We start from the raw sequence: 12,865 nt of genomic DNA on the forward strand, positions 1-12,865 counted from the left end.
GTCAGTACTCTAGCTGCAGCATTTTGAATTAACTGAAGGCTTTTTAGGGAACTTTTAGGACAACCTGATAATAATGCATTACAATAGTCCAGCCTAGAGGAAATAAATGCATGAATTAGTTTTTCAGCATCACTCTGAGACAAGACCTTTCTGATTTTAGAGATATTGCGTAAATGCAAAAAAGCAGTCCTACATATTTGTTTAATATGCGCTTTGAATGACATATCCTGATCAAAAATGACTCCAAGATTTCTCACAGTATTACTAGAGGTCAGGGTAATGCCATCCAGAGTAAGGATCTGGTTAGACACCATGTTTCTAAGATTTGTGGGGCCAAATACAATAACTTCAGTTTTATCTGAGTTTAAAAGCAGGAAATTAGAGGTCATCCATGTCTTTATGTCTGTAAGACAATCCTGCAGTTTAGCTAATTGGTGTGTGTCCTCTGGCTTCATGGATAGATAAAGCTGGGTATCATCTGCGTAACAATGAAAATTTAAGCAATACCGTCTAATAATACTGCCTAAGGGAAGCATGTATAAAGTGAATAAAATTGGTCCTAGCACAGAACCTTGTGGAACTCCATAATTAACTTTAGTCTGTGAAGAAGATTCCCCATTTACATGAACAAATTGTAATCTATTAGACAAATATGATTCAAACCACCGCAGCGCAGTGCCTTTAATACCTATGGCATGCTCTAATCTCTGTAATAAAATTTTATGGTCAACTGTATCAAAAGCAGCACTGAGGTCTAACAGAACAAGCACAGAGATGAGTCCACTGTCCGAGGCCATAAGAAGATCATTTGTAACCTTCACTAATGCTGTTTCTGTACTATGATGAATTCTAAAACCTGACTGAAACTCTTCAAATAGACCATTCCTCTGCAGATGATCAGTTAGCTGTTTTACAACTACCCTTTCAAGAATTTTTGAGAGAAAAGGAAGGTTGGAGATTGGCCTATAATTAGCTAAGATAGCTGGGTCAAGTGATGGCTTTTTAAGTAATGGTTTAATTACTGCCACCTTAAAAGCCTGTGGTACATAGCCAACTAACAAAGATAGATTGATCATATTTAAGATCGAAGCATTAAATAATGGTAGGGCTTCCTTGAGCAGCCTGGTAGGAATGGGGTCTAATAAACATGTTGATGGTTTGGATGAAGTAACTAATGAAAATAACTCAGACAGAACAATCGGAGAGAAAGAGTCTAACCAAATACCGGCATCACTGAAAGCAGCCAAAGATAACGATACGTCTTTGGGATGGTTATGAGTAATTTTTTCTCTAATAGTTAAAATTTTGTTAGCAAAGAAAGTCATGAAGTCATTACTAGTTAAAGTTAATGGAATACTCAGCTCAATAGAGCTCTGACTCTTTGTCAGCCTGGCTACAGTGCTGAAAAGAAACCTGGGGTTGTTCTTATTTTCTTCAATTAGTGATGAGTAGAAAGATGTCCTAGCTTTACGGAGGGCTTTTTTATAGAGCAACAGACTCTTTTTCCAGGCTAAGTGAAGATCTTCTAAATTAGTGAGACGCCATTTCCTCTCCAACTTACGGGTTATCTGCTTTAAGCTACGAGTTTGTGAGTTATACCACGGAGTCAGGCACTTCTGATTTAAAGCTCTCTTTTTTAGAGGAGCTACAGCATCCAAAGTTGTCTTCAATGAGGATGTAAAACTATTGACGAGATACTCTATCTCACTTACAGAGTTTAGGTAGCTACTCTGCATTGTGTTGGTATATGGCATTAGAGAACATAAAGAAGGAATCATGTCCTTAAACCTAGTTACAGCGCTTTCTGAAAGACTTCTAGTGTAATGAAACTTATTCCCCACTGCTGGGTAGTCCATCAGAGTAAATGTAAATGTTATTAAGAAATGATCAGACAGAAGGGAGTTTTCAGGGAATACTGTTAAGTCTTCTATTTCCATACCATAAGTCAGAACAAGATCTAAGATATGATTAAAGTGGTGGGTGGACTCATTTACTTTTTGAGCAAAGCCAATAGAGTCTAATAATAGATTAAATGCAGTGTTGAGGCTGTCATTCTCAGCATCTGTGTGGATGTTAAAATCGCCCACTATAATTATCTTATCTGAGCTAAGCACTAAGTCAGACAAAAGGTCTGAAAATTCACAGAGAAACTCACAGTAACGACCAGGTGGACGATAGATAATAACAAATAAAACTGGTTTTTGGGACTTCAATTTGGATGGACAAGACTAAGAGTCAAGCTTTCAAATGAATTAAAGCTCTGTCTGGGTTTTTGATTAATTAATAAGCTGGAATGGAAGACTGCTGCTAATCCTCCGCCCCGGCCCGTGCTACGAGCATTCTGACAGTTAATGTGACTCGGGGGTGTTAACTCATTTAAACTAACATATTCATCCTGCTGTAACCAGGTTTCTGTAAGGCAGAATAAATCAATATGTTGATCAATTATTATATCATTTACCAACAGGGACTTAGAAGAGAGAGACCTAATGTTTAATAGACCACATTTAACTGTTTTAGTCTGTGGTGCAGTTGAAGGTGCTATATTATTTTTTCTTTTTGAATTTTTATGCTTAAATAGATTTTTGCTGGTTATTGGTAGTCTGGGAGCAGGCACCGTCTCTACGGGGATGGGGTAATGAGGGGATGGCAGGGGGAGAGAAGCTGCAGAGAGGTGTGTAAGACTACAACTCTGGAACCTGCCATATGGAGGCAGGTTCTGGAATTACCCAGAGGAGGCCATATTTTCCAAGAGCCATTCACTGGGTCAAGGTCATTGGGGTAAAAGGTCATAATTAAATGGAGGTGGGGGTTGACTCTGATTTGCACAAAGCTTGGCATATATATGGCATTGGGTTCTGGACTTGCTCAGATGGGGTCAAGGTGATTGGGATAAAAGCTCAAAATTAAAGGGTTTTTTTTCTGTCTGATTTATAAATCTAGGTACACATACGAAGGTGGGTTCCGGAATTGCCTACAAGGTCAAACTTGCTAAAGGTCATTCATGGCATGCCATGAATACCTGCCTGTTTGTTGGACTTCTCCTCCCAAATGGTATGTCAATGAAGGTTGGCACCAAAATTGCTCTTAAAGAATAGATGTGGGCAAAGGTCAAGGAGTTTGCTTTTCAGTCTGAATGGGATCGAATCTTGCACACACCTGTGTGTTTCTCAGATTTGCCCTGCCAAGGTGAGCCAAAGGTCAATCACTTGGGTAACCATTCATATTGTAATGAAAAATGTGCATTTTACCCTGAAAGTATAAGGCTAAAATCACTTTACTACCACACATAACCATCCAGGGGACACAGAACTCTACATGGTTGCGCTCATCTGTTGAAGAACCTCCAACGTCAACAGAGTTGAGACTTACTGCTGGGTCTTCTCCAGCTCCCCGTACAGCCAACCGTCCTTCTGCTCATGGACCAGCACGGTGATGAAGTCACCGTCGTCAAAGCTAAGGAGTGTCTCATTGTTGCCCGCTGTGTGGGGAAAGATGGTCTGAACCCGAGGCTTTCTGCTCATGTTGAGACCAGATGACTGAGATGTGCATCTGGACAGACTGAGGTCCCCAATACTGCCCTGGTCTGGAGGCAGAAAACCAGAGTAAAGATGTGATGACGACTAATGACTGATTCAAAATCAAGTATTTCAGATTGTAAAATGGAGCGCTGTCGTTAAGTAGCCTGGTGATTCGGGAATACCAACTGATAGCTCACAAATACCTGAATTCTGGTCTGAGGAGGAGGTGACCGGGGACGTGGGCTCTGGGTTGAACATGTTGGCTAGCGGACTGATCTGGGCCTTTAGAGGAGGTGCTGGAGGCGGAACCAGAGAATTTGCAGTGTTCTGTTGGAATGAGAAAGAAGAGCACATGTTCGAGAAATCACAAATCCATGTTAAAATACAAATGTGGATCCATAAGTAATTGGACAAACTCAAGTATAAGGATTATTGTTTATAGAAATAATCACTTTTACAGTTTTCTTTAAATAAATCAAGGGATTGGGATAGTGGGAAAGCCAAGTTATCCTAACTCATTGGGGCGTGGCCGCTTTGAGTGACAGCTGGTGTTGTCGCTGCAGTCCGTCAGAGGCTCAACAGGCTACAGCTACAGTAAAGGCCTGTCTTTTTCTCTTTTTTGTGGAGCATTTTATTTCAAATATGTGCAATGAAATAGCTTATTGTGTGGTTAACTCTCTGAACGGGTCATTTAAGACGTATGTGTGCCAGTAACTGCTCATATGAAATAACTGTGATGTAATTTAGGATGATAACGGTGTTAGCATTTGTAGCAGTTATCAATAGCTTCATAAGATTAAGTCATTAAGCCATGATTACTTGAGAAAGTAAACAGGTTATAATTTTTAATGTCCACACCAAAGCAAAACCATTATGAGAACCACAGCTGAGCCCCCAAAAATATGATTTAACAAACACCTAAACTGAGGTTAGCCTGTTAGCTGAGCTTATCAGTGTTCAGGTTTCATTTGTGGTCCTGCCCAGGTATGATCTTGCCCATGCTCCACCTCTTTACCCATATATGGGCTGCGCACACACACACACACACACACACACACACACACACACACACGTTACTTTAAAGGCTTCATCAGTGTTGCCAACTCCTCAGTAAGAAAAGTAAAAGCTAAAAGCTGCTAGAAGTTTCTAGATGACATCATCATCTAATTTGCATATTATAACATCATAACGGATGATGTAGTAAAAAAAACATTGTGGGAGGGACCACTGAATACATTATCAACCTTTTAATATTGTTTGGAAAATTCCATATTCATAAATGCAGAGTACTGAATAGGAATTTACACGGACTTCTGGCTGAATTTGAAAAATATATAAGCAGTATTAAGCTTATACACACTCCCAAATGTCATAAAACTGCCACACTCTATAAGGATTTTTTAAAAAGAGAATTACTGTTAAATAATCCCTTTACTTTTGTTACTGTACAATTTATTTAACTTTTTTCTATCTCTTTCTATTTATATTGATAATACTGTGAATGTTATTGTGGCCTTGTGCTTTGTTCTTTTACTGTTAATGTATTTGTTGAAATAAAGTCGAAAAAAATGTGGGAAAGACAAAAAAGTGAGTAAAAACACCTTAATAATATTTAGAACTACAAATAAACTTGTTTCTTTGTTTATTTATTTTGCCATTAACATTAACGGGGGAGGTGATGGTCTAGTGGCTAAGCGTTGGGCTTGAGACCAGAAAATCCTCGGTTCAAATCCGAGCCTGACTGGAAAATCACTAAGGGCCCTTGGGCAAGGTCTTTAATCCCCTATTGCTCCTGGTGTGTAGTGAGCGCCTTGTATGGCAGCACCCTGACATCGGTGTGAATGTGAGGCATTATTGTAAAGCGCTTTGAGCGTCTGATGCAGATGGAAAAGTGCTATATAAATGCAGTCCATTTACCATTTACCAACATTGTGTATCACTTCTCAAAATAGAATAACTTCTCAAGGCCAGGGCTTCTCAAAGTCTGGAGACTAATTAGCTGACTGAGTCCGAGTCTGGTTTGACATTCAATGCGGGAACAGCCGCGGAGGTATTGCGCGTGCGTGCTTGAACGTGGAGGATTGTAGATAACCCCCAGCTCAGTGCTTTGGGCTCTGCAGCTTTGCGGCAGCAGCGGAGGTGGGGGGACCCGCTGCCGCTCGGTGAGAACAGAGACTAGATCAATACGTGCTTTCACTTTTGAGTCGCCAGACACCAGAAAAATCTCCAGTGACGCCAGGAAAAGTAGCTAGATTTGTCACTAGTCGCTTCTGACCAAATAAGTCGTCAAGAGGGTTTGGAAAGTCGCCAGATGTAGTGAGAAAGTCGCCAAGTTGGCAACACTGGGCTTTATACACAGGATAAACATTTGCGGTTATTAGTAAGATCCCATAAAATGTTAGGGTTTTATCAGTTTACTTTTTCAGATAGTGGATTAGTGGTTATCAAAGCAAACATTTCAGTTGGCTGTGCGCACCACTAATCATGCTAAGACACTCACTCTGTTGTATCGTGGGATTTCAGGTGATGGTTCAGGCGCGGTGAGCTCCTCCTCTATCATGGTCATTATTGTGTCTGGCACATTGGAGATGTCGCTGCACTTTTCCTGCCAGGTGGGGAGCTTCACTGTCATTAACTCCTTAGCCTGGAAAGAACAATAAATTGATGAATGACAGAATGAATCCGATTGTCTATTTCTGCAAAAGGTCTCCGCTCTTACCTTCTCATGGAAGTTGCTCATGTGATAGGAGAACATGCAGTGTTTGTCCGCCAGAAAACAAAAGCGTCTCTTCTCCTCCAGCAGAGCCTCCCTGCAGCCCTCAGCAATGAAATTCTGCATGTCCGTCTGGCGTGCTGACAACGTGCGATAACACTGCACACAGGGTCAAAGAACAGCTCTGAGTTATGGGATTAATACCTGTTTAAATGAGTAATAATATGGCGTTAGTAAAATGACTGTGTTGCCCGAATGACAACTTATGTAGCCTCAGAAGATGTGGATCACTTGCATTGTGAGGGAACGTCAACACTACGGCCAGGTGTTATGGTTCCCTGAGCATGATCCAGCATGCAGATGCCAACAGGACACCTGTGTATCACCTGGCTAGAGCATATAGGCCACTTTCAAAAGGCGAGGAAGGAGTGGTGGTCCTACCTCACTGACTGAACTGGCATAATCTGTCTCTCTGGTATTCTAATCTACAGTCTAAGAAATGAAATGATATATTGACTTAGTTATGTCAACCAGTCAAAAACTTGTGCTTTAAATAGGAAACAACATCTACATATTAATAGTCAAGTGGCCTCTGCGTGTGTGTATGCGTACATGTGTGTGTATGGCTTCGATCACGGACAAACTGGGGAGAGTTGACATTTGCCGTTTGGTATGCTTATGCATTCTGGGTCAAGGATGAATGCCACAAAAACAGAAAGTTGACAGGTCTAAGATTTTTGGAGAAATTAGAGATATTAGCTAACAACAGTCAACAATGGATGTTGCTAATTGAATTCTGGACTTGCACGCCATTCCAGTAGGGGGGTAAATCATCTATATATTAAAAGCCAAAGTTGCCTCTGTAAATGTGTATACGTGTATTTAAGTTCAATCACGGACAAACTGGGGAGAACTGACATTTGCCGTTTGTTATGCTTATGTATTTTGAGTCAAGGATGAATGCAGCCAAAACGGAACATTGATAGGACTAATATTTTTGGAGAAACTACGGATATTAAGAATAAAAAAAAAAAAGATCAACTTTATTTTTTCCCCAAAGGAAAATATTTAGCTAACAACACTGAACAATTCAATCAATCAATTTCAATCAATTTTATTTATATAGCGCCAAATCACAACAAACAGTTGCCCCAAGGCGCTTTATATTGTAAGGCAAGGCCATACAATAATTACGTAAAAACCCCAACGGTCAAAACGACCCCCTGTGAGCAAGCACTTGGCGACAGTGGGAAGGAAAAACTCCCTTTTAACAGGAAGAAACCTCCAGCAGAACCAGGCTCAGGGAGGGGCAGTCTTCTGCTGGGACTGGTTGGGGCTGAGGGAGAGAACCAGGAAAAAGACATGCTGTGGAGGGGAGCAGAGATCAATCACTAATGATTAAATGCAGAGTGGTGCATACAGAGCAAAAAGAGAAAGAAACACTCAGTGCATCATGGGAACCCCCCAGCAGTCTAAGTCTATAGCAGCATAACTAAGGGATGGTTCATGGTCACCTGATCCAGCCCTAACTATAAGCTTTAGCAAAAAGGAAAGTTTTTAGCCTAATCTTAAAAGTAGAGAGGGTGTCTGTCTCCCTGATCCGAATTGGGAGCTGGTTCCACAGGAGAGGAGCCTGAAAGCTGAAGGCTCTGCCTCCCATTCTACTCTTACAAACCCTAGGAACTACAAGTAAGCCTGCAGTCTGAGAGCGAAGCGCTCTATTGGGGTGATATGGTACTATGAGGTCCCTAAGATAAGATGGGACCTGATTATTCAAAACCTTATAAGTAAGAAGAAGAATTTTAAATTCTATTCTAGAATTAACAGGAAGCCAATGAAGAGAGGCCAATATGGGTGAGATATGCTCTCTCCTTCTAGTCCCCGTTAGTACTCTAGCTGCAGCATTTTGAATTAGCTGAAGGCTTTTCAGGGAACTTTTAGGACAACCTGATAATAATGAATTACAATAGTCCAGCCTAGAGGAAATAAATGCATGAATTAGTTTTTCAGCATCACTCTGAGACAAGACCTTTCTAATTTTAGAGATATTGCGTAAATGCAAAAAAGCAGTCCTACATATTTGTTTAATATGCGCATTGAATGACAAATCCTGATCAAAAATGACTCCAAGATTTCTCACAGTATTACTAGAGGTCAGGGTAATGCCATCCAGAGTAAGGATCTGGTTAGACACCATGTTTCCAAGATTTGTGGGGCCAAGTACAATAACTTCAGTTTTATCTGAGTTTAAAAGCAGGAAATTAGAGGTCATCCATGTCTTTATGTCTGTAAGACAATCCTGCAGTTTAGCTAATTGGTGTGTGTCAACAATTGAACAAAGGACGTTGATAATTACACCCCTTTCCAGCAGGGGGCGGTAAATCATCTATATATTAAAAGGCATACGTGCGTCTAAGTTCGATCACGGACAAACTGGGGAGAAATGACATTTGCCGTTTGGTATGCTTATGTATTTTGAGTCAAGGATGAACGCCTCCAAAATAGAATATAGATAGGACCAATATTTTTGGAGAAACTACGGATATTAAGAATAAATAAAAGATCAACTTTATTTTTCCCAAAGGAAATTATTTAGCAAACAACACTGAACAATGAACGTTGATAATTACACGCCATTCCAGCAGGGGGTAGTAAATCATCTATATATTAAAAGTGAAGTGGTGTTGTAATTCTATTTAGTAAGTTCAATGTAATTGCATAATATAATTGTAAATACATTAAAAATACATGGATGACGCAAGAAAGTGAAAACACTTATTTCCTTTGTGGTCCATTTAAAAAAACAAATGACAAAATAGAAGTAGTAATAAAATAATAATAATAATGTGTATATGATAACAAGAACCTAAACAATTTATAAATACATTAATACAGTAAATTAACATAAAAAAAATACACAATTGACAAGAAATAAAAGGGTTGAGTTCTTCTAAAAATTGTTCTGGTCTAAGGTTTAAGATTCTAAAAACATTCTGGGCTCAAATGCTATTCCACCTCATTATAGAAACTTTGCATAATTTATTACCACCCTATATATATATATATATATATATATATATATATATATATATATATATATATATATATATAAACACTACCCAATCTAGGACCCGTGGATCCCCACAGGCAATGCTCTAGTATTTAAATAACTGTAATAAACTGTTATAGTTACATCCCTCCTTAGTTATAATGAAAAATGGTAACTTGTTACAACAAACTGTATTTCCCCCATTTAATCCTGCTTTTTAAAATACAGTCCTCACTCTTGGCTTTGACGTTTCCACATGTTCATGCTCAGAGTAGATTTTAAACAGGTTTGTCACACGGCGTGTGCCAGAAATAAGTTTGCGCACTTGCAATAAATCTGCAGGACATCAACTAGCTTTGACAGCGACCATCCGAAGGATCTCTGTGTGTGTAAATAAACGGGGTTTAAGCTGATGAGTTTTCCAATCACAGCATGATGCATCAGTCTCATCGCGGGGAAATCTAATCAGTCTGCTGATGATTCTGCTGTCGCACTGGGCAGACGTGTGATCTGACCCCAAAGTCAACATATTACACTCTATAAAATGAATTCTCAGCCCACTAACCAAACAGCTTGTCCTAAAAAAGCCTCCTCTAGTATCTACTCTCATTTTCTTCCCTCTTTCTCTATGACAGGCTGCCAAACGCTGAACTGAGGCACTTCATTTCAGATTTTCAGAGCAAACAATCACCCGGTCTGTCATTGAGGTTGCGAGAGAGCCGACACACGGAGTCTAGCTCATTATCGGCAGCTTTGTGGAACCCGACGTTGATTATTGGTGGGCAGGACAGTTTGCTTCTTCTTCCCAACACGGCCCACGGTGTCATTGTGATCTGATAAAGAAGAAGCCATTCACACCTCTAAAGAGGAGAAACCCGGGTTTCAGCTCACCTTGAGAGCAAAGCTCAGACTATTAAAGTCCACCCAGATAAGGAGAGTTTATTGTAGAAATGGCTTTTAAAAGGTGCCATTCAAGCACAAAGATAAGCTGTTGACCGATACTAATTTTAGCAGAACGTACTCGGAAATAAACAAATGCGAGACAAAGGTTAGAGCGACGTTACTGATATTCGGGTGGAGCCTTTTTTAGAAACTACAACCACTTTGTTTCTTCTTAATCAGCTGTGACAAGCCTTCTTGATTAATTAGGAGATATTTTTCCAGTTCATTAATTATTTATGTATCCTTTAAAATGTCAGAAAATTGTATTTAAAGCCCTTTACCATGTTTTTTTTTCCCAAATGAAAGTTCAACATCAAAATTCTTTTCATTTTTAGTCAAAACCAGTTGTTCCTTGACGTTGGCCAGTTTCACCCACTTTATCATTAGTGCAAAGCTGTTTAAAATCAATTAATGTCTAGTTTTAATCTTTAAAATAATTAAATCAGTCAATGATTAGTGATAAACGGACAACTGAAAACATCTTATCTCTAATTTAATCAAATTTTAAACAGATGTGGGTCATTAAAATGTTTGACTACTTGAACCCAGCAAAAACTATAACTACATAAATAAAGTCAATTTGTTAGATGAATTTTCTTAAAAAGATGTGAAACTTCATACAGTTTGCCAGATTTGATCTGTTTTCATGTATGAAAATCTGTCATTAAGAAATGCAGACAGTTTGGTACTGTATGATAAATGCATAACCATGCAGGAAGGAAGCAAATGGGGGAAGCCACCAAGACACCCGTGACAATTCTGGAGGAGATAATAGGCATCTTTCGCTGTGACTGTAGAATTTGTGCATTGTACATCTTTTATCTGTTGCACCACCAGTCAGAGCTTTATGGTAGAGTAGAAAACAGCAGGATTTCCATGCAGGAAAACAGATCAAATCTAGGCTTGAATGTCTTGTCTGTCCATTTCATGTCTTCTTTTGAAGAAAATTATTCTCTTATCTGGTCTCAGTGATGATGCAACAGAAACGTTTCTCTATGCACACTTTCTCCACTCAGCCACAGACACTTATAGCACCTTTAAAGTTGTAATAGGGGTCTTGGTGGCTTCCCTCACTTGTCTTCTTGCACAGTCACATTTTCAGAACTGCCTACTGCAGACTGATTTACATACAGTAGAAGACTCTCTGTATTTCTTAAAACTGTTGCAAACAAAGGTGAAAGTCTACACCTGAATCACATTTTGATTGTTTCATTTCAAATCCACTGTACAGATCCAAAATTACAAAAAGTGCTTCACTGACCTAATTGTATGCATGCTCCTTTCTTTCACTGCTTTGCAGCAAAGAATCCAAAAGCAATCACAAAATAAACCTGAGAATTCTGAAAATTCTATATCCATTTGAGCAACATAAAGCTGCACAAACCATCTTTCCACCCACAAATAAATTAACTGTTGCAGTTTAAGAAATTAATGCAAATGCAACATCACTGAACTGCAAATATTGCGCCCTCTCTTTCACAAGCTGCACTGGTTCATAATCAACACCATAGCAGGTAAAAAGGAATTAAAAAGTCAAATATGAGTTTGACTTTCTCTGTATTTTTCTTCTGTCTATGAACTAATTTTGGATGCTGCTCATATTGCAGTTTTCGAAAGTGCTATCTTGGAGACAGAGAACTATAATCTACTTCACAGTTGCGTCTTTAGGATTCATCTGCAATCACTGTCACTTCTCTAGGCTCTGACTTTTCATTTTTCATTCCAAATATCATTTCATCTTAGCAGGACTGAAACCCTGAGGTCTCTCTCTACTGTCAAAAAAATCTTCCTCTCGGCGGAGTTGGAAATTGTGTGCATACGCGTTCATTCATGCATATGTTTGTGCAAATTTGGGTGTGCACACCATTAACAAAAACACATTCTTCCGTTGGTAGCTGAAGGCAGCGAACCAACACATAATGTTCCTATTCTGCTGCATAGAAATGTGAGTTATTTTGCCTTTAGATTAACAAAAATACAAATATACAGGACTGACAGGTTTAATCAAGATCTGGGGACTAGTCCTCCAGAAACATTTGCAAAATCCCCCATCTGTCCCTGTAAAAGACAGTTCCAGGCAGCGGTGGGGACGGCTAACCTAAAAGTTAGCTAACTGCTAATCAGCTAACTGAAAAGTTAACTGTGATAAACAATAAACCACTAAAACATTTAGTTGATGCTACCGCTAACCACGAACTTTAATTATTAGCTTTAGCTTGGGGATTTTTTTTTTTTTGGCCATAAAACCCTGAAGCAAAAATAAATAAATAAATAAATAAAAAACAACAAAAACCCAGACTTAAAGAAGTGAAATTTGAACATGTTGACATGTAAACATGAAGATTCCCAAAAATGTTTAGCATGCCAAGCTCACATGATGATAATTAAATGAACAAATGAAATTAGTCACTAGTTTACATTCAGACTACTTAAAGTATCACTCACTCATCACTCATCTTCAACCACTTTTCGGGGTTCAGGTCGCAGGGAAACAGCTCCAGCAGGGGACAGTGTGGAGATATCATCTCTCCACCTAGTCCTGGGTCCTCCCCGGGGTCTCCTCCCAGATGGACGTACCTGGAACACAGGTTCCCTTGGGAGGTGCCCAGGAGGCATCCTTACCAGATGCCCGAACCACCT

The 12,865-nt window shown here is 39.4% G+C and overlaps 1 protein-coding gene across 1 annotated transcript in view; it reads right to left on the reverse strand.

The window, feature by feature from the left end:
* The window catches only part of baiap2l1a (BAR/IMD domain containing adaptor protein 2 like 1a), a 94,481-nt gene that overhangs the window by 15,439 nt on the left and 66,177 nt on the right, over window positions 1-12,865 (reverse strand). The window contains exons 7-10 of the mRNA XM_034193874.1: window positions 6,241-6,393; window positions 6,022-6,165; window positions 3,725-3,848; window positions 3,373-3,586 (exon numbers count right to left, since the gene is read on the reverse strand). Coding sequence (XP_034049765.1) covers window positions 3,373-3,586; window positions 3,725-3,848; window positions 6,022-6,165; window positions 6,241-6,393 — 635 coding nt within the window. The remainder of the gene's footprint in view (window positions 1-3,372; window positions 3,587-3,724; window positions 3,849-6,021; window positions 6,166-6,240; window positions 6,394-12,865) is intronic.

Source organism: Thalassophryne amazonica, chromosome 18 (genome assembly GCF_902500255.1).
Source record: "Thalassophryne amazonica chromosome 18, fThaAma1.1, whole genome shotgun sequence".
In the NCBI taxonomy this organism is placed as follows: Eukaryota; Metazoa; Chordata; class Actinopteri; order Batrachoidiformes; family Batrachoididae; genus Thalassophryne; species Thalassophryne amazonica.